Consider the following 23,104-nt stretch of genomic DNA (forward strand, 5'->3'; position numbering starts at 1 on the left):
ACTGTATGTGCACTGCTTCCAAATATACCCTTTGTTTAACCACTTGAATGACGGCCACAGCGCGGACCTCAATTTCCGGGAGGCCGTCATGGGACGTCCTCCCCTGTGCATGCGCAGGGTGTGCGCGCTGTGATCACTGAGTCACGGAGACTCGGATGATCACAGATCCGAGTAAGGGGCTGGTCCCGGTGTCTTGCCAAGAAAGTTCCCCCAGCGGATAAGGACCCCCCTGCACTGCGCAGGCGCAGCGCTTGCGCAGTACGAACGACTAGGAGCCGCCGAAAATAGCCGAAGCTGAAAAACTTCAATCAGCTGTACATGGCGCCTGCGCCCTGGGTCCAGGTTCAAGCCCCACCATCCAAGTGGACCTAGAGGGAGAATAAAAAAGTGCCGAGCGAGGCTGTGCCCGAAGCGAGGCCGTGCCTGAAGCGTGGCGAGCGAAGCGAGGCCGTGCCCGAAGCGTGGCGAGAGAAGCGTGCCCGCGAGGGGCCCTCTTACAGGCGCCGTGTACAGCTGATTTCTATTCGGCTTCGGCTATTTCCACCGGCTCCTACTGCGCCTGCGCAGTACAGGGGGGTCCTTATCCGCCGAGAGGAACTTTCTCGGCAGAACACCGGCCCCTTACCATGTGATCAGCTGTCAGCCAATGACAGCTGATCACATGATGTAAACAAAAGCTCGGTGATCGGTTTCGTTTGTCAGCGTGAGAGGGAAAAAAAGCCGATCACCGGCTTATGTCAAAGGGGCATCGGTCCCGAAGAGGAAGGAGGCACATATGCCTCATCTGTGCCTGCAAGTGCCATCTCTCATTGCCACCTGCCAGTGCCCAGCAGTGCCACCTATCAATGCTCACAAGTGCCACCTATCAATGCCCACCAGTGGTGCCAATCAGTGCCACCTAGCAGTGCTGCCATCAGTTTAAGCAATTAGTGCCCATCATTGCCACCCATCAGTGCCGCCTCATCAGCGTACATCAACGAAGGAGAAAAATTACCTGTTTGCAAAATTTTATAACTAAATATAAAACAAAATAATTTTTTTTTTTTAATTCTGTCTTTTTCAATTTTTTTTAACAAAAAAAACAAAACGCAGAGGTGATGAAATACCATCAAAAGAAAGCTCTATTTATGGGAAAAAAATGATAAAAATTTCATTTTGGTACAGTGTAGCATGACCGCGCAATTGTCATTCAAAGTGCGACAGCGCTAAAAGCTGAAAATTGGTCTGGACAGGAGGGGGGTTTAAGTGCCCAGTAAGCAAGTGGTTAAAGGAAAAAGGCCGTACCCCTTCATTGTTTTTTGTAAAATAGCAACACCAGGCCCAAACTTTTTTTTTTTTTTTAAATCGTCTATAGAGCAGGGAAGAGTTAGAAAATGTAAAGTATTTGACAGATTTTAAATGCAGTTTGTGTCCCCGTAGAAGACATTTTTACTGCTTGTTCTGTTTGACATTGCTCACCTGAACAGGAAATATCATAGTTGGGACCAAACGGGAATAAAATCCTAACACTGACATTACTTTGCTAAAAAAAAATTGTGCTTTTTTAAAAATTCTTTGTATCCTCTTTACTTGTACACATACAAAACCAACTACCTTGAATTTGCAGTCCTACATCGTATCTTGTGTACATTATTCAGTTTCATTACATGCTCAATCGATCAAATGCCAAGAGATTTTTTCCTAGTTATAGGGGGTACAGTGACTTTTGAATCAACTTGGTACAATAAAATAATCCGACCATGACAGAATAGACCGTACCTCCATCATCATATGCATTCTTTTGAAGTGGCAGACTAAAAGCAGTAGTTTATTGTTAACAATAGCATAAACCTAAATCTTAGGCCTTATGTTTCTCCATAATCCAGCTACTACAAAGATCCTATGTGTTGTCGGGTGCTTACCTCCATGGCCTTAACAATGTGATCTATGCAAAGGAATCTGGCTACACAACACTAATTGCGTAGTAGAGACCCATCACCCAGGAAATCTATAGTGAAGCCAGGTAGCCTGCATGCTTTAAAACTTGTATATCGGTCCTTGCAGGTGACAACCCAAAGCCCCAGCTACATGAAGATCTGTCACATTCCTACCCCAATCCTTTATGGTAGGAATAACAGCTCATTTCCAGAATGTCAGGATTAATTGCTTGGCTGGGTTCAGGAGGTGTTTGATGCCCTCCTCATTTGTTTCATGCCCTTCTCTTTGCACAAGTAGAGGAATGAAACAAAAAGGATAATGGAGCATCAAGCATTACAATGAAATTAAGATTTTTCTTAAACTGCAATCGACCACGCTACCAAAACAACCATATTTTAGGGCATTCCTGCCAAATATGTATGAGGGTTACCTCTTTCCCCACCAGCATAATGATATAGAGGGGAAAATGGTGGTCATCCAGAAAGAGATTTGCTACCAGTGGGTCAAGAGTTTGTAGCAAGTTTTCTGCATCCACCGATTATGCATTTTTATTTTCCCTCCTCCTTGCATAACATCCCTCCCATTTACTCTAATGAATAGGACTTATTTTCAGAGTCTAAAAGCAGGCAAATCACAAATTAGTAAATTACAAAGCAGTGCTTTATGATGGCTCATGTATCGGGCAATATCTGGCCATTTTGTATAAATTGTAGCACATTTCCCCACCAGAGAGACCACGGGTGCTTTAGGCTATACATGCCTAAAGAAGGTAATGGCTGTGCACGTTTATACAAAAGTACCTGTGTGAACACATGTATGCATACAGACGTGCAACTCTGTACTTCAAATTTCTGCAGTCCCCAAGTGACGTCTTTAACCCTTTCGCTGCCGGGGCTTTTTTTATTTTTCCCTTACAGCTTTTCAGAGTTTGTTAGACACCCCCAAATCATATTTTCTAAAAGTACATGACCAATAGAATACAAATAAGGTGTTACTGATTTTTAGGGCACAATGGTATTTGCGCAAATGTTTATCAACACAATATTTTCATTAAAATTACACTAAAATCATTATTAGCAGATAAAAACACAGTACATTTTACAAAATTCCTACTAAATATAAAATCTTAACCTGTATTGAGTTAATAAATAACAAATATTTGTAATTTTTTAAATTACGCCTTTTTTGCCAAATGATGAAAACTGAACCTACGCAAAAATGTAAATGACCAAATTTCTCTAAAAATCTGAAGGTTTTCATTGTTCCCTTACTTACAGCTTTCAGAGTTTAAAGACCCCCTATACCATATAATTTCTGAAAGCATAGGGCCAGTAGGATAAAAAGAAGGTGCTACTAATTTTTAAGGCCCCACAATATTTGCGCAAATGTTTATCAAACAATAGATTTGCAAAAGATTTTCTAAAATCATTTTTAGCAGATATAAACACAGCAAATTTTACTAAATTCCTGCTAAATTCCTACTAAATATAAAAGCTTATCCTGTATTGAGTTAATAAATAACAAATATTTGTAAATTTTTAAATTGCGTCTTTTGGAGAAATAATACAAATCGGACGTATGCAAAAATTTCTCTAATAATCTTGGTTTTCCTTTTCCACTTTCAGAGCTTTCAGCATTCATAAAAGACCCCCCCCCCCCCCCCAACAGTATATTTTCTGAAAGCACATGGCCAGTAGAATAAAACTAAGGTACTACTGATTTGCGCAATTGTTTATCAAAACAATATTTTCACTAAAAATACACAAATCATTAATAGTTGATACATACATGGCAAAATGTACAAAATTCCTGTTAAGTTCCTAGTAAATATAAAAGTTAAAACTGTATTGAGTTAATAAATATTTGTACATTTTAAATTGCACCTTTTTGTGAAATGGTGAAAACTGAAGGTACACAACTGTAAATAAAAACAATTAACTCAAAAAATCCGGTTCCCTTTTTTCATTTACAGCTTTTAGAAGTTGAAAAGACCCCTCAAACTAGACATTTTCTGAAAGCACAACCTACAGAATAAAAAAAGTGCTGCTAATTGTTTGGGCCCCATAATAATTGTGCAAATGTTCATCATATTGCCATTTTTACTAAAATCATTAATAGTACACATAAACACAACATAACTTTCAAAATTCCTGCTAAATTACTAAAGCATCGTTCACATGTGGCATACTAAAGTGTACGCCCATAGAGGGCCATGTTTACCCACATGGGGATGCACAGGTGTTCTATGCATCCCCCTGTACAGGCAGTCCCATTTATGTCAATTGGGATGCAACGACTGTACAGGCATAGCTGCTTCAGTATGTCAAAGTACATGTTGGCATTCATGGTTCCCTCAATGAATTGTAGCTCCCCAGTGCTGGCAGCACTCATGTAGCCCCAGACCATGACACTCCCACCACCATGCTTGACTGTAGGCAAGACACACTTGTCTTTGTACTCCTCCCCTGGTTGCTGCCGCACATGCTTGACACCATCTGAACCAAAAAAGTTTGTCTTGGTCTCATCAGACCACAGGACATGGTTGCAGTAATCCATATCCTTAGTCTGCTTGTCTTCAGCAAACTGTTTGCGGGCATCTTTAGAAGAGGCTTCCTTCTGGGATGACAGCCATGCAGACCAATTTGATGCAGTGTGCGACATATGGTCTGAGCACTGACAGGCTGACCCCCCACCCCTTCAACCTCTGCAGCAATGCTGGCACCATTCATACGCCTATTTCCCAAAGACAACCTCTGGATATGACGCTGAGCACATGCATGCAACTTCTTTGGTTGACCATGGCAAGGCCTGTTCTGAGTGGAACCTGTCCTGTTAAACCGCTTTATGGTCTTGGCCACCGTGCTGCAGTTCAGTTTCAGGGTCTTGGCAATCTTCTTATAGCCTAGGCCATCTTTATGTAGATCAACAATTCTTTTTTTTTTTTCAGATCCTCAGAGAGTTCTTTGCCATGAGGTGCCATGTTCAACTTCCAGTGACCAGTATGAGAGAGTGAGAGCAATTAACACCAAATTTAACACACCTTCTCCCCATTCACACCTGAGATCTTGTAACACATTACTAAATGAAAAAAGATTACAAATTACTAAAGCATCATTCACATGTGGCATACTAAAGTGTATGCCCATAGAGGGCCATGTTTATCCACATGGGGATGCACAGGTGTTCTATGCATCCCCCTGTACATGCAGTCCCATTTATGTCAATTGGGATGCAACGACTGTACAGGCATAGCTGCGGTTCCCAAACTGACATTTGTGTGGGTGTGGGTACACCACCCCAAACGCGGACATTTTGAGCTCAGGGACATGCATGCGGACCTACGTGGATGTAAAATTGGGAGCAACTGCTCTGTTCCTGCTGTTGCTACTTCCCAAATTACATCAATGGGCCTGCCTGCACAGAACATTTGTACATCCCTGTAAACATACACTGTGTGTGCCCTGTGTGAACAAGACCTTAGGCCCCTTTCACACAAGCAGACCGATTGGGTCTGCCTGTCCGTTTTTCAGGTGGGCCCAATCAGACCACCCATTGTTCTCTATGGAGAGGCCTATGTATATGGACATGTGTCCGTTTACACCCGCCTGCATCCAATCCGATACGCTAAAAACAGATGGATGAGGATCCCATTCCCCATCCATCTAACAGATCGGATGGTATAAGATAGAAGTGGACAGGTGGTCCATTTCCATCTGACCGCCTCATAGAAAACAGCGGGCTATGTCTGCTCTGCATCAGCGGAGCAGATGCAGACCTGTCATCCGCCTGCTCAGCGGGGATCAGCAGACAGAAACCTCACTGAGCATATTAAACCTCAGGGCGCCAACTCATACATTTTTGTATGAGTTTTTTTTTTTTTTCCAAGCCACATGATTAAAACCTGAGGTTCTAATTGGCTTGAAAAAGGTTGGGCTCGGGGCACAGAGCAATGCCAGCTAATGATGGATGGGGATCCAGTTTTGGGGGTGGGGTCGGATGGGGGGGGGGGGGGGGGGGGTAAATCAGTGAAAGGGATAGGAAAGGAGAGTGGGGGGAGTAGTTTTAGGTGGAAGGGAGTGGCGGAAGTTGAAGTAGGGTGGGGGGGCGTCGGTCGATCAAATTTAAGGCTAACAATTCTGATCAGCGGGTTGCAAGCCGATGATCAGAGTTATAGAATTGTTCAGAGTCTGCTGAACAATTCTGCTATAAGTTTATGGTCATTGAAGTGACCATGAGGTCCATAAAAAAAAAATCAAATACACTATCTCACAAAAGTGAGTAGACCCCTCACATTTTTGTAAATATTTTATTATATCTTTTCATGTGACAATACTGAAGAAATTACACTTTGCTACAATGTAAAGTAATGAGTGTACAGCTTGTATAACAGTGTAAATTTGCTGTCCCCTCAAAATAACTCAACACACAGGCATTAATGTCTAAATCGCTGGCAACAAATGTGAGTACACATTTACACATGAGTGAAAATGTCCAAATTGGGCCCAAAGTGACAATATTTTGCGTGGCCACCATTATTTTCCAGCACTGCCTTAACCCTCTTGGGCATGAAGTTTACCGGAGCTTCACAGGTTGCCACTGGAGTCCTCTTCCACTCCTCCATGACGACATAACTGAGCTGGTAGATGTTAGAGACCTTGCGCTCCTCCACCTTCCGTTTGAGCATGCCCCACAGATGTTCAATAGGGTTTAGGTCTGGAGACATGCTTGGCCAGTCCATCACCTTTAAGCTCGGCTTCTTTAGCAAGGCAGTGGTCGTCTTGGAGGTGTGTTTGGGGTCGTTATCATGTCTCCAAAGGGAGGGGATCATGCTCTGCTTCAGTATGTCAAAGTACATGTTGGCATTCATGGTTCCCTCAATGAATTGTAGCTCCCCAGTGCCGGCAGCACTCATGTAGCCCCAGACCATGACACTCCCACCACCATGCTTGACTGTAGGCAAGACACACTTGTCTTTGTACTCCTCACCTGGTTGCTGCCGCACACGCTTGACACCATCTGAACTAAAAAAGTTTGTCTTGGTCTCATCAGACCACAGGACATGGTTGCAGTAATCCATATCCTTATGCTGGCCATACACTATACAGAAAATCGGCCGTACCCATTTTCGAAAAACGAACGTTCGACCGTGACCGCAAACGATCGTGCCATCATATAATGTCCGATAATCTGTTCAGTGGACATGAATAAATAATTTTGTGTTCGTTTTTTTACATATACCTAGTGCAGGCAGTTCGGACGGGAAACACATTAACCTTGCAATTTATCGTACGTTCGGCAGAAATTTTCCAAACATGCCGTTCGTTTTTTTTCCACAAAAACGTCACAAACGATTATCGATTTGTACCCACTAACTTGCCGAAAAACGAACGAAGTGTCCATACGAACGATTTTTCGGCCGATTTTTCGTATAGTGTATGGCCAGCATTAGTCTGCTTGTCTTCAGCAAACTGTTTGCGGGCATCATCTTTAGAAGAGGCTTCCTTCTGGGATGACAGCCATGCAGACCAATTTGATGCAGTGTGCGACATATGGTCTGAGCACTGACAGGCTGACCCCCCACCCCTTCAACCTCTGCAGCAATGCTGGCACCACTCATACGTCTATTTCCCAAAGACGACCTCTGGATATGACGCTGAGCACATGCACTCAACTTCTTTAGTTGACCATGGAAAGGCCTGTTCTGAGTGGAACCTGTCCTGTTAAACCGCTTTATGGTTTTGGCCACCGTGCTGCAGTTCAGTTTCAGGGTCTTGGCAATCTTCTTATAGCCTAGGCCATCTTTATGTAGAGCAACAATTCTTTTTTTTTTTTTTTTTTCTCAGATCCTCAGAGAGTTCTTTGCCATGAGGTGCCATGTTCAACTTCCAGTGACCAGTATGAGAGAGTGAGAGCAATAACACCAAATTTAACACACCTGCTCCCCATTCACACCTGAGATCTTGTAACACTAACGAGTCACATGACACTGGGGAGAGAAAATGGCTAATTGGACCCAATTTGGACATTTTCACTTAGGGTATACTCACTTTTGTTGACAGCAGTTTAGACATTAATGGCTGTGTGTTATTTTGAGGGGACAGCAAATTTACACTGTTATACAAGCTGTACACTCACTACTTTACATTGTAGCAGTGTCATTTCTTCAGTGTTGTCACATGAAAAGATAGAATAAAATATTTACAAAAATGTGAGAGGTGTACTCACTTTTGTTAGATACTGTAGGTGGATGTAGCATCTGTCTGATGCTGCATGTGTCCCCTGCCGGTTTCAGACTGAGAACTAAGCGATCAAACACCACGGATCGCCCAGCACTCCATCTTCAGGCTGCAGAGAGCCAATGACTGTCAATCACTAGCTTTCTGCTGTGCCCCTCCAGTGCTCACTGGAGCGCTGGGCTGTGGAAGGGACAGGAATGGCTGGCTCAGTCTTCCAGCGACTTGCTGAGAAGCTGAACCAGCTGCCAGTCCAGGCATCTGGGTGTATCCCGAACATTTGGTAATGGATCTTTTCAGAGCCTGAACCGGCTATGTGACGTCAGCCAGAATTGGGCTCTAGCCCACTGTCGGCTGAAAACACGTCACAGTAGTGTAGAATGAACTGCACTCCTGTGATCCATAGGAGAAGTACAGCCAAAAAAGCTTTAGCTGTACTTCTGCTTTAACATCCCTATTCATGTAGACATAGTCAGGTTGAAAAAAGACACAAGTCCATCTAGTTAAACCATAAAAATAAACCAATAAATAAAAATATCAAACAATCCCATATACCCAATCCTATACCCACAGTGGATCCAGAGGAAGGCGAAAACCCCCAACAAAGCATGATCCAATTTGCTACAGCAGGGGAAAAAATTCCTTCCTGACACCCAAGAGGCAATCGGATTTTCTCTGGATCAACTTTACCTATAAATATTAGTACCCAGTTATAATGTGTGCATTTAGGAAAGAATCCAGGCCTTTCTTAAAGCAATCTACTGAGCTGGCCAGAACCACCTCTGGAGGGAGTCTATTCCACATTTTCACAGCTCTTACTGTGAAGAAACTTTTCCGTATGTGGAGATGAAATCTCTTTTCCTCTAGGCGTAAAGTGTGCCCCTTTGTCCCTGTGTTGACCGTAAAGTGAGTAACTCACACACTAAGTTCACTATATGGACCCCTTTATTTGTACATGTTAACAATACCCCCCCTTAATCTCCTCTTCTCAAGAGAGAATACATTCAGTTCCTCTAATCTTTCCTCATAGCTGAGCTCCTCCGTGCCTCTTATCAGTTTGGTTGCCCTTCTCTGCACTTTCTCCAGTTCCCAGATATCCTTTTTGAGAACTGGTGCCCAAAACTGAACTGCATATTCCAGATGAGGTCTTACTAATGAAATGGTACTTTTAATCCCAGACCCTATATCATTTATAAAGCTATTAAAAAGTAAGGGTCCCAGCACTGAACCTTTGGGTACACCACTGATAACCTTAGATCATTCAGAGTAAGAATCATTAACCACTACTCTCTGAATTCTGTCTTTTTTATCCAGTTTTCTATCCATTTACAAACTTATTTTTCCAAGCCTGTAGACTTTACTTTACACATTAGCCATGTGTGGGGAACTGTGTCCAACGCTTTTGCAAAATCCAAGTATACCACATCCACGGCCACCCCTCTGTCCAAGGTTTTACTTTCCTCTTCAAAAAAAGAACTCAGATTTGTTTGACAACTTCTGTCTTTCGTGAATCCATGCTGTCTGTTGCTTAAAATATTTTTTTCCAGCAAGAACTCATCTATACAGTCTTTTATTAAACTTTCCAGTATCTTCTCGACTATAGAGGTTAAACTAACAGGTCTATAGTTGGTAAAGACTTTGTTCCCTTTTTTAAATATAGGCACCACATTTGCCCTACGCCAATCCAGTGGTACCATTCCCGTCATTAATGAGTCCTTAAAAATTGAAAACAATGGTTTTGAAATGACAGAGCTCAATTCTTTTAGGATCCGTGGGTGGATGCCATCTGGTCCAGATGCTTTATCGACCTTTAGTCTGTCTAAATATTTCTGCACCATATCACTTTTGAGCCATTGTGGATCATTTGGGGCTCTGTCAATACCATCCCCATTATGGACTTGAGCTCCCCCCATGCTCCTTTGTATCCACAGAACTGAAGAAAGTCGTTAATAAATTTTGCCTTTTTTTTGTCCCCAGTCAGCCACTCTAGATTATTTTGTAAAGGGCTTACATGCTCAGACCTGACCTTTTTACTATTAATATATTTGGAGAATTTTTGGGGGTTTGTCCTATCTTTTTTGCAATCTGTCGTTTGTTTTAAATTTTTGCGTCCATGATTTCCTTTTTACATATTCTGTTATATTATTTCTAACATTTAAACGATAATGGTGTTATTTCATTTTTATATTTTTTTTAAAAGCTCTTTTCTTATTCTTTATAGCTTTTTTTAACTTTGGCCGTGAGCCACATAGGTTTTATTTTTAGCCTTTTAAACTTATTGGCCATGGGAATATACCTTGCAGTGAGTTCACAAACCGACTTTGAAGAATTCCCATTTCTGTTCTGTTTATCAATGCCAATATTTCCTCCCAGTCTAAGTCCTGGAGAGCGACCCTCATCCTTGGAAAATTTGCTCTCTTAATTTTAGGTGTTTTTATATTTCCCGTATGTGTTTTTTGCTTACAGCTAACATCAAATGAAATCATGTTATGGTCACTGCTACCCAGATGTTCCTCTATATGAACGCTAGTAATACGCTCTGCATGGTTTGAGATTACCAGGTCCAACAGAGCATCATTCCTAGTTGGGGCCTCAAACTGGATGATAAAATTGTCCTGTAATAGGTTTATAAATTTTTGCCCCTTTAACTGATCCAGCAGTGCCATTACTCCAGTCAATTTCCGGGTAGTTAAAATCCCCCATTATTATCACCGTCCCAGCCGTTGCAGCCCTTTCCATCTGTGCAAAGAGCTGAGTCTCCACCTCCTCATTAACATTGGGTGGCTTATAACAAACTCCAATGATTAACTTTGAGCTACGCACATCTATAAGCAATTCCACCCATAATGCTTCAGCCACATCACACACTCCATCAATTAAGTCCTCATTCACACTCACTTTGAGATCACTTCTTGCATAGGGACAGACCCTGCCACCTTTCCTTTTTACTTTGTCTCTCAAAGTGTGCATTGCCAGGAATATTAATAGCCCAGTCATATGAGGAATGAAGCCAAGTTTCAGCAATACCAGTTACATCATAGCTCTCCTCGTGCACCAGAGCTTCCAACTCACCTATTTTGCTTGGCAGACTTCTGGCATTGGTGAACAAACACTTTAATGCATTATTACATTTTGCTCTGGTGTTTTGCATATTTTTTTTAGTAGTAAAAATGGCACTATAATTTCCAATGGTTGTTTGCAACATGGGAATTTTCTTATCACCTGCCATAACCCTCCCCCCATCTATCCCCATTCCACTCTCCATAAATAACTGACCTGTCTGCCGATGGAATTCTAGTTCACCCTCCCTCCATAATCCTAGTTTAAATACTCCTCCAAACTTCCCATAAACCTCTCCCCCAGCACTGCAGACACCCTTCCATTCAGGTGCAAACCATCTTTAGCATATAGGTTGCACCCCAATGAAAAGTCAGCCCAGTGCTCTAGAAACCAAAACCCTTCCTTCTTACACCAGATCTTAAGTCATGCATTCAGCTTTCTAATCTCCCCCTGCCTTTCCTGTGTTGCACATGGCACAGGCAGGAAAATAATTCAGAGGACAGCACAATTGTATATTAAAAGGAGTTACCAAGGCATACTGAAATGACAAGTCTCCCATTGTTTAATGCTAGACACTAAGGCTACCTTACCACCTAGGCGTCCTGAAAACGCAGGGAGAATCGCACGTTTCTGCTCATGTTTCTGAAAACGGGCAACGCAGTAAAGCGCAGAACACAAAACACGCTTGGTCCAGTGCCAAAATAGGGTACTTGAGCAGTTTTGTTTGTCACACATAGGGGAAGCCTGTTTAGATGAATCAAAATCCCTAGGCTGTTGTGTGGGAAAAAAACCATATGACAAAATGTGTCGCATCACTCCCAGTTTATAGTTTGCACCAAATTCTCTGCACTGAGTTTTTGTAATTAAGTCTGGTGTGTTTATACAGTATCTCACAAAAGTGAGTACACCCCTCACATTTTTGTAAATATTTTATTATGTAATTTCATGTGACAACACTGAAAAAAATGACACTTTGCTACAATGTAGTGAGTGTACAGCTTGTATAAACAGTGTAAATTTTCTGTCCCCTCATCCAATTTGCATGTCAGGAGATTGTGACCGGTTAATACATCTCCGGGCGGCTGCGGAGCGAATTGCACAGGAGTCCTGTGCGTCTTCTGGTCCGTTTTTCAGGTCCGAATTCAGCCAAAACTGTGGGTGGAAATCAGACCTAAAACTGAACTGGGATGCACCGGACCCCTGCTGTTAGCCGCTCCATACGGTAGTGTGAACCGAGCCTTGAGCCGGCCATACAGCATACAATCTGATTGTACAATTCTTTTACCATCTTTAAGATTTATCAAAATATAGGGGCAAATCTAAACAACTCTTTGTATATTTGTATCTAATCAGGCAAACCTGGTACATACTATTACATTTTTTTTTCATTAAACCCAGCGGGCTGAAGGAAAAAACTGCAATGCAATCTCCCCCGCTGATCTATTGTGTTCTGACATGAGGACTGTCCCTCCGCCAGAACACACCAGTTAGCCAATGGCTGAGAGCACTGATCAGATGCCAATCAGCAGACTTTTTTTGGTCTTGCCCCTTCGGCAGAAACCAGCCAAACGGCCAGCTTCTATTGGACTGGCTGCCATATACACGGGCCGAATGTTGGCTAGTTTCCATTAAACCAGCCGATGCCACCCGATATTCAGCCCGTGTACAGCCCTTTATACTAAATAGTTGATTGCACATTGTCCTTTAGATCTACCATCAGATTGTACAGTGTAAGGTCATCTTAAGGTTAATGGTCAATATGGATGTATGATTGTAAACAAATGGCTGATTCATAATGTTTGGGCTTCAGTGCCCATGTGACTGAAGCCTTTATGTTGCTGTTAGCCTTTTTGTAACCATTCAGTGCAATATTTGTTGTTGTTTTTATGTATTCTGAATTACTCGAAAATCAACTTTTTAAAAAAATTTTTATTTGTATCATTTCAGATTATGAAAAGATCTTCGCTCTCCTTGAAGATGTTCAAGGATCATTTGAAGTACAAAAGAACTTTATTGAGTTCACAATCAAGGAAGCAGCAAGGTAAGAAAAGGCCTTCCAAATGTTTTCTCCATTTTCAACAGAGTGTGTCAAAAGTTTACTTATTTATCATTGAGTGTTTTCTTCTCCATTTATTAAGAGCCCCTATACATAGAACAAAGAGTCATATATAAAGGCACTGTTAATAATAATAATAACTTTTTTGTGCATGTACAGTACTGTGCAAAAGTTTTAGGCAAGTGTGAAGAAATGCTGTAAGGAAGAATGCTTTCGTAGAACATTATATATAACCTCTAACGGGATTTTTAAGGCAATGAAAATGAATGAGTTTACTTAAAATCAATTTTATTGTGGATCAAGAAAAAATTATTTATACAAAATCAAGATAAATAGAAAAAATTTGTGTAGAAAATTCCTGTTGCTAATGTTACATAGCTATAAAAACAATTCCAAAGAAGGGTGATACATCACACCGCTCAATACAATCACCAAAGATGAAAACCGTGGCGTTGAGTGGTGAATATCCAACGCGTTTCAACCTGTATATTTTTATGAAAAGTCTTCTTCAGGGAAATGCATCACATTCTAGACAATCAAAAAAAACGTCATATTACTATTTATATTACTCTTAGTCAATGTATTATAATTCCTGCAATATGCAGAGGTTCTAACACTCGCATCCCTCCCGGATATCCTGTGGACAAACAGAGGTTCCCAACGGGGGGTGGAAAGTACCAAGTCTCCAAAGATAAAGTATCCTATAGCTCCTACAAGACGGCTGGACATATGCATTGAGTCCAAGTATTTGGCGTACTTGGACGCCAAATACTTGGACTCAATGCATATGTCCAGCCGTCTTGTAGGAGCTATAGGATAATTTATCTTTGGAGACTTGGTACTTTCCACCCCCCCGTTGGGAACCTCTGTTTGTCCACAGGATATCCGGGAGGGATGTGAGTGTTAGAACCTCTGCATATTGCAGGAATTATAATACATTGACTAAGAGTAATATAAATAGTAATTGACGTTTTTTTGATTTTCTAGAATGTGATGCATTTCCCTGAAGAAGACTTTTCATAAAAATATACAGGTTGAAACGCGTTGGATATTCACCACTCAACGCCACGGTTTTCATCTGTGGTGATTGTATTGAGCGGTGTGATGTATCACCCTTCTTTGGAATTGTTTTTATAGCTATGTAACATTAGCAACAGGAATTTTCTACACAAATTTTTTCTATTTATCTTGATTTTGTATAAATAATTTTTTCTTGATCCACAATAAAATTGATTTTAAGTAAACTCATTAATTTTCATTGCCTTAAAAATCCCGTTAGAGGTTATATATAATGTTCTACAAAATTTGCATGGGATGATGGCAATGACATGTCCATACCACTTAGGTCATATGTATAAAAAAAAAAGGAAGAATGCTTTCAAAAATATATATTTTCATTTGTTTCATCAATTTACAGTATGCAAAGTGAGTGCACAAAAGGGTGTGACTACCTTTTGGCTTCAAACCAACATACATTTTTACACTTGCGCAAAGTCAGGGCTTTTTTTCTAGGATTAGAGTCACGTGTATGTTTAATCAGTTATACGAAGCAGGTGCTAATGATCCTCCATTTCATATATAGGTTGAAACCGTCATTAACGGAAACATATAAGCTGTGTAGGAGGCTTAAAACTGGGCGAGAAGCAGCCAAACTCTGCTACTAAAGTGAGGTTATGAAAGACCGTTTAATGTCACAGGTCATACACCATGGCAAGCAGTAGAAAGCAGCACAATGAGTGCCTGCAGGCAACAGTGAAGCATGGTGGAGGTTCCTTGCAAGTTTAGGGTTTCATTTCTGCAAATGGAGTTGGAGGTTTGGTCAGGATCAATGGTGTGCTCAGTGCTGAGAAATATAGGCAGATACTTATTGATCATGTCGTACCATCAGGGAGGCGTGTTATTGGCCCTAAATTTATTCTGCAGCAGGACAATGACCCCAAACATACAGCCAATATCATCAAGAAATATCTTCAGTGTAAAGCACAAGGAGTCCTGGAAGTGATGGTTTGGCCCCCACAGAGCCCCGATCTCAACATCGAGTCTGTCTGGGATTATATGAAGAGACAGAAACATTTGAGGCAGCCTACATCCACAGAAGATCTGTGCTTAGTTCTCCAAGGTGTTTGGAACAACCCACCTGTTGAGTTCCTTCAAAAACTGTGTGCAAGTGTACCTAGAAGAATTGATGCTGTTTAGAAGGCAAAGGGTGGTCACACCAAATATTGATTTGATTTGGATTTCTCTTCTGTTCATTTACTTTCCATTTTGTTAATTGATGAAAATAAATTAAAACTTCTATTTCTGCAAGCTTTCTTAATTTACAGCATTTTTTCACACCTGCCTAAAGCATTTGCACAGTAGTGCATATACTGTGTTAAATATTTCCCTATTTCATTTTCGATTACCAGTAGTGTAAGGCTCCATTCATATATATGCGAGTTGGATGCGTTTTGAGGGGAACCCCCACGTCAATATTTTTTTTTTTTAAATGGCATGGGGTCCCCCCCAGGAAAGAGGGGGGAAGAGCCAGTGCCCCCCTGCCCACCCCACCCCAAAGCTTCTTGTCTTGATGGGGACAAGGGCCTCTTCCCCAAAACCCTGCCTGGTGGTTGTGGGGGTCTGTGGGCAGGGGGCTTATCAGAATCTGAAAGCCCCCTTTAACAAGAGGGCCCCCAGATTCGGCCCCCCCCCCCCCATGTGAATAAGTATGGATACATTGTCCCCCTACTTTCAACAAACAGTTTTTGACAATTCCTTTATTAGAAATAACAATATCCCCCAGTGTAAATCCATCATCAATCAACGCCCGCCGCCACTGTCGACCTGAAAAAAAAACCTGGTAGCACTGCCCCTTGTGACCTCACCAACCCAGCATGCACTGGTCGATGATGTCATAAATTGGCTTCCAGATTTCGATAAGCCCCCTGCCCGTAGTCTCCCCACAACCACCGGCCAGGTTTGTGGGGAAGAGGCCCTTCTCCCAATCAACATGGGGACAAAGCGCTTTGGGGGTGGGGGGCAGACCCCCCCCCAGCCCAAAGCAACCCCCCATGTTGAGGGCATGTTCAGGAGGGGGGCGCTCGCTTGCCCACCCCCTTTCCTGGCCTGCCAGGCTGCTTACTCGGATAAGGGTCTGGTATGGGGGGGGGCACGCCATTCTTTTTTCTTTTGGTGTGAGTTCCAGTCAAACTCAATACTGGCTGTTTTTTTTTTTTTTCACGATTCATTATTGCCGGCAAAGTTGTTGTTTTCGTTTTTTAACATGCAGTTGTCAGGTGATTGGTGCGTTGTGTCACTCGGACACAGTGCAACATGGTTAAGAGCCTATGATCAGCTTTGGCCAATCACAGCTAATCAGAGTAAACCGGAAATGCTGGTTATCGGCATTCGTCTCTTCACGTTGACCGCACATGAGGAGAGCCGGTAGGCGATATTCCTCAGCGAGGACATCTGCATGGACAATCAGGGCATTGATCATTAGTGCCTATCAATGATGCCTGTCAGTGAGGCATATTAGTGCCTCCTCATCAGTGTAGACCATCAGTGCAGCCTCATCAGCGCATATCAGTGAAGGAGAAAAATTACTTCTTTACAAATTTTTATAACGCAAAAACAACTTTTTATTTTTAATCTTTGATCTTTTTTTTTGTTTGTTTAGCAAAAAATTAAAAACCCAGTGGTGATTAAATGCCACCAAAAGAAAGCTTGGTCTCCAAAAAATGATAAACATTTTGTTTGGGTACAGCATTGCATGCCCGCGCAATTGTCATTCAAAGTGCGGCAGCACTGAAAGCTGAAAATGGCCTGGGCTGGAAGGGGGTGAAAGTGCCCTGTAGGCAAATATCCTTGAATGCGAGTGAGCCTTATGTGATAGCCATGGTCTATGTCCTATGTTGGCAACTTAGGTGCAGAGATCTAGGCAGCCAAATCCCTGACAGTTGCAAGAAGCAAAAGGGTGATTCAACTGCTTCCACAAATTCAAAACTAATTATATCTGTTGAATATCCAAAGCTTAGGTGAAATACTTAAAAAGCAGAAAGTTTAACACACACTTGCTATTTTATTACCTTGGAAGTAGGATGTGAAAAATTGTAAAAACTACATGTTCTTTGTCTTCAGATTTAAAAAGAGAGTGTTAATACAAAACTTGGAACGATATCTTTCTGAACTGGAGTCAAATGATCTACCAAACATGGTAAACCACGTCAACAGCAGATAGCAATATTTGCATACGAAAATGCGGACCAGGGATGCGTTTGCTGTCACAGAAGAAAGAAAGAGGACATGGTGACCTCCTCCAACACCTTGCATCTCGGGGCACTTTATGGCCAGAGACAGAGTGACAAAGTTTAAGAAGCTGATCTGGGCTTCAGGACTTAGTATGAACTATGAGGCTTGTTCTGTGTGGAGGGTGCCGCCTGCTGAGCAGGCTGAAGATAACCCTTGGTGACCCTCCAACAGGTGATGATAATACTCTTTTGTCAGTTATTTTTAATGCCGTAGACAGCACTTGATGGAGCAAGAGGCAAAACAATGCTCAAGCACAGGCTACCACCCTGATCAGAAGCAGCCAAGTGATGGTTCTCCAGCTGTTAAGCTTTTAAGGTCTAGTATGTGCAGCCCATGAAAAACTGAGCCCTTCATGATGATTGGCTGCTCGGGTTGAGCATACTTGGTCCTTTGTAGTTCAATAACTGGAGAACCAGCAATTGCCCGCCTATGGTCTTAGTGGTGGCCTTTTCTTGGTGCATCTTTGAGTACATGAGGTAGCTTGTCCCGTTTTCAGAATAGGCTGCTGTTTTGTATTGAGACATTAGACAGCCCTGTGACTGTATTCCCCCTGAGTCACTAAACAAACTACCTCAGACTCTCTTCTGTTTTGTCTACAGACTTTAAGAAAGTGCACCTGAGACTCCCCAGGTCCCCGACTTCTTTCATCCTGTGGGCAGGACGGAGACTCGTCAGGTGGCCTTGCACTCGCTGTGCTTTGGAAGCACTAGAAAAGGAGAACTCCTTTTTGTGTTTTTTATTTTTTTTTATGTGTACTTTTAATGTTCATAGAGGAAAAAAATATTTTGGACAGTATTGTTATTAGCTCTGTAATTTGATATTTTAACATGTATAAAGAGTTTTGGTCTTGTACATAAATATATTATATACATAAATATATAATAAAACTTTTTTTAATAAATTCTATAAAGGCTGGTTACTTTAAAAAGTATTACTTTTCTCGTCAAATTTGTTTTATTTTTTAAATCTAACAAAGATTGACAAATTGAGTACATACAAGAATGAAAGTACAATATTCAAATAGCAATAAAGCTAAACATATCGATTTATGAACAGGATGAGTACATAACAATGTAAAAATGTAATGAGTAGCGCAACGAATAAACCAATAAAATATTACATCGGAAGCATTAGAAAATTCCATCAGAAAGAAAAAAAGTAAGCTAGTGACTATTGGTTCATTTTGCAAGAACAGTAATAAGGAGAGCAATCTAATAGGTATATTAAAAACAGAAGAGATAATGTGTTTATAAATACCACACAATATTAAAAGAAAGAAAACAAAAAATAGGAGTAGAGAGAAGAGGGTATAAAAAAGGGGGAAGGGAATGAGGGGGTTTACAAGTGAAGATGCGATCCCAAATAAATAGAAAGTATACTCAAGGCAATAATAGTGTGTCATCAACGTCTGGAGGTAAACAATGCTTAACCCAAGGAAGCCAAAGTTTTTTAAATTGACCAATTCGATCTCTTTTGATTGCTATCATTTTAGCATGAATAAGAGCTTTATTAGGTCTGTGTATGGTTTCAGCTAGATTGAAATATTGAGTTTTCCATGCCTTAGCAATGGTTTGTTTTGTGGCTGTTAGGAGCTGTAAAAGAAGGCAAAATTGATTCTGTGTGATCCCATCAGGTAGGGCTGTAGCAGGATTGGGCTGTATAGGTGTATCAAAGATTTTGGAGGCCAAGTCAAAAACTGACTTCCAGAATTATTGGGCAATCCCACCAAATTATCAAGTTGAGTGCCAGACTCTGAACAGCTGCAAAAACAAGCTCCAGGGTAATCTGAAGCATATTTTGATAGTCTAGTGGGGACCAAATACCAATGGGTTAGCCCCTTAAAGTTTGTTTCCACAGCAACAACAGAAGAAGCAGAATTAGTGGCAGACCATATGCTAGACAATTCAGTAGCATTAAATGAGCGATTAAGGTCTAGTTCCCATTTGGAGACATATGTGGGGGACCAGTGTTAGTACTAGCTAAAATTTGCTTATGGAGAAATGAAACAAGTCCTCTAGTATGAGGGTCAGAAATACATATGTGTTCAAATACATCTGGGATAGTTGGGAGTTGGAATTGAGATTAAGTTTGAAAAAAGTTTTGATTTGCAAATAACGGAACAGTTACGATTGAGGAAGTCCAAATGTATCACACAAAGTAGGAAAAGAATGTATGGAGGAGGCAGATACCAAATTATATAAACTGGATAAATTAACTGTATTCCATGCTTTTAAAGCATTAGGAGTGATCCAGCCAGGGTAAAAAGCGGGATTTTTAACTAAAGAAATGAGTGGTAAATGAGGAGATTGAAGGCCAAGAGACGTTTTGAATCTGTCCCAGATGGCTAAAGAATGTTTTGTGATAGGTTTGCGAATAAAAGTACGATCAGTTGGTCTTAACCATAACATGATAGATACTGAAATAGGGTCACAGTCAATAGACTCAATTGTTACCCATTAAGGAATTTCTTTGATTGCATGGTATTTTGGTAAATGTGGAGCATGTTAGTAAGCGGAAATATTTGGGAGTCCTAAACCGCCGCAGCATTGTGGCAGACAGAGAGTGGATTTAGAGGTTTGAGGTTTAGTTTTACCCCAGATAAAGGAGATAATTCAGCGCTGTATAAGCCATAAAAAAATTAGATGGAACTGGGATGGGCAAGACTCTGAAAAGATATAAAAACTTGGACAATATAGCTATATTACATAAATTTTGCCTATCTGGGATAAAGGACCATTGTGATAATAATTCAGTAACCTGTTTTAGTAAGTTAGCTGAGTATACGTCAGTTATCTTAGGAGTGAGTTGTATTCCTAGGTATGAAAGTCTATGAGGTGTCCAAGAGAAGGAAAGTGAATCTTTAGCAAGCTGATGGAGGCAAGGAGATGTTGAATGCAGTCAATTCTTTAACTGTTAAGCCTTTAGGACAGAGAGGAGATTAGGTGCTGTGATATGGGGAGATGACATGAAGAGTAAGATGTAATTTGCAAAAAGATATACTTTATGTTGACATCTGGCTAATTAATACCTTTTATGTTTGGATCAGATCTAATTAAATGTGCCAAGGGTTCAATGAGGAGTGCAAATAGGAGGGGGGGGGGGAGGACGAGGACATCCTTAACGGGTGCCTCTTCCAATAGGGAAAAGGTCTGATTTAAAACCAGCATATTTGATTAATGCGTTCGGCTTGTCGTGTAGAGATGAAATCCATGCGGTCCAAACCTCCTTTTTTTGAAGAATATATTGTAAGTATAGCCATGAGACAGTGTCAAATGCTTTTCTTATATCGAGCGATAAAAAACAGGCAGGTAGACATCTGGATTTAGCAACATGAGCGAGTAAAGAAGCTCTACGTATATGATCGCTTGCTTGGCGAGAGGGGATAAACCCAACTTGATCTCAATGAACAAGTTTTCCTATTACTGGATTCAAGCGGGTCACAAGTATTTTAGCTAAAAGTTTTTAATGTCAATATTAAGAAGTGAAATAGGACAGCAATTTGTCCAAGAGGTTGTATCAGATTTAGATTTGGGAAGCATGGAAATTATGGCCATTAAGAATTCTGAACAAAAAGAGTGTCCCCTCAACAACGTTTTGAAGGCCTCGGTTAGGATAGAATATATCAGAAAATTTCTTGTAGTAGGAAGCAGAAAATCCATTTGGGCCAGAATGTTTATTACGTTTTAAAGCCTTAATAGCCACGATGACTTCTGTTGCAGAGAAGGGACACTCAAGTCGTTCATGGTGGCTTTGTGATAGTGTTGAAAGGGTAATTTGTGAAGAGGGGGAATCGGCAGTAGCATCATCAAAATTATGCTTGGGTGAATATAATTTAGCAAGATTTAAACGGAATGTGTGTAAAATTTTCAAAGGATTGCTTGTGTATGAATCCCGATTTAGTTTGAGCCGCACAGATGTCGTAGGTTTTTGCAGTGAGTGTAAGGTTTGAGCTAATAGGGTATCTATCTGCTTTGTTTGCTTTGAGGTAATAAAGGTGTTGTGAATTATGTATTTATCTGCAGAGTCTGTGAGAAACGGGTCGAATTCTAAGCGGGCTCTATCGAGCTTAGCTTTAGAAGGAGGGGAGGGAGAATTTTGGAATGCATCATGACACGGATTGAAGTAACTTTCTAGTTTTTGGTGAAGGAGCTTACGCTCTTATTTGAAAAATGATGCTTGCTGGATAAGCGTACCTCAAATTACAGGTTTATGGGCTTCCCAAAGAGTGAGAGGGGAAATATCTGCGGAATATCTAGACAATGGGTTAATTAGAATGGAATCATTAATGTACCAAGACTACCTATCTCGGGATAGTGGAGGACATGGTAGTACAAACTGCACTATGATCAGACCAGGTAAAGGGCGTAATAACTGATGATAGGATTTCTGGGGCCATGCCAACACTTAGGAAGATATGATCAATCCTAGAAAACACTTTGTGTGGATGGGAGTGATATGTAAAGCGTTTACAAGCTGGATAGACTCTTGCCATGAGCTCAAACATGTTATGCTTAGAGATAAGTTGCTGTAATGTAAACTTAGGGGAACAGGAGGAGATAGAAGGGGGAGATTTATCCAAGAAGGGAAAAAGAACTTGGTTAGAGTCTCCACATAATATTACTGTACCTGACTTGTGTGAATCAATTGCATGAAAAAGAAATAATGGGTGTTAGGAACATAATTTTATACAATGGTTACAGCAACATCAGAAATGTGCCCAATAAGAATGAAGTAGCGGTCTTCAGGATCTTTAATTTCAGATGAAAGTACAAATGGGATTATACAGTGAATAGCTAGAAGAACACCTCGTCGTTTAGTAGCTGCTGAGACTATAGATATACCTGTGGATAAGAGCAGCTGAAAAAACTTAGGAGTGGATTGTTCAGCAAAATGGGTCTCCTGTAGGCAAAGAATGTGGATCTTAGCTGCAGCAAATGAACGAAATAGTCAAAATGCTTAGGGGCCATATTGGTAATATAAGGAGTTTCATAATAATAATGTTAAGTTCTGACAGTAAGATCGCATACAATTCAGTATCGGGGGTAGGAAAAAGGAAAGGCTGGAAGAAAAGGAAAGAAATTGGCTCTCGTCAAGCAGATACTAAGATTTGTAAAATATTAAAGAGAGCTAATAGCTCAACAGATTGGCGTACTGGGGGAGCGACAATCTGTCCACCAGAGGCCAAAGAGCTACCATCAGAAGCCCACGGATCCGAGGGTAGCAAACTGGAGGCGCCAAAACACCACCAAAGGGAACACTGCCAACAATAAAAAGTAATACTTAAATAGAAATTATTCCATTGTCCCAAAAAGTTCGGACGCTGGTATGAAATGGGTACCGGTTGTGTCTCAGTCCCGATTAGTACATACACCACAACTATCTAGCCCATGGGACTTTTATCGAGTCTCAACACCGAGGTAAAATATAAAAATGTATAGCATGAAATAATGCATATATTATAAAACGCATATCATTCATGTATATCATCAAATGGCATTCAGAAACCTTCAAGTTTGAAAAGACCTGACATCAACATTTGACAACGCAG

At 41.1% G+C, this 23,104-nt stretch overlaps 1 protein-coding gene across 3 annotated transcripts in view; it reads left to right on the plus strand.

Annotated features, from left to right (window-relative positions):
• The window catches only part of LOC141108025 (integrator complex subunit 6-like), a 182,606-nt gene extending 164,149 nt beyond the window's left edge, over positions 1-18,457 (plus strand). For 2 of the 3 annotated variants that reach the window (XM_073599200.1, XM_073599199.1), the window contains exons 17-18: positions 13,158-13,251; positions 17,386-18,457. In XM_073599200.1, coding sequence (XP_073455301.1) covers positions 13,158-13,251; positions 17,386-17,485 — 194 coding nt within the window. In that variant the 3' untranslated portion in view covers positions 17,486-18,457. The remainder of the gene's footprint in view (positions 1-13,157; positions 13,252-17,385) is intronic. The other variant, XR_012235996.1, reaches the window with a different exon arrangement.
• Positions 18,458-23,104: the final 4,647 nt, after the last annotated feature.

Source organism: Aquarana catesbeiana, linkage group LG09 (assembly GCF_042186555.1).
Source record: "Aquarana catesbeiana isolate 2022-GZ linkage group LG09, ASM4218655v1, whole genome shotgun sequence".
NCBI lineage: Eukaryota > Metazoa > Chordata > Amphibia > Anura > Ranidae > Aquarana > Aquarana catesbeiana.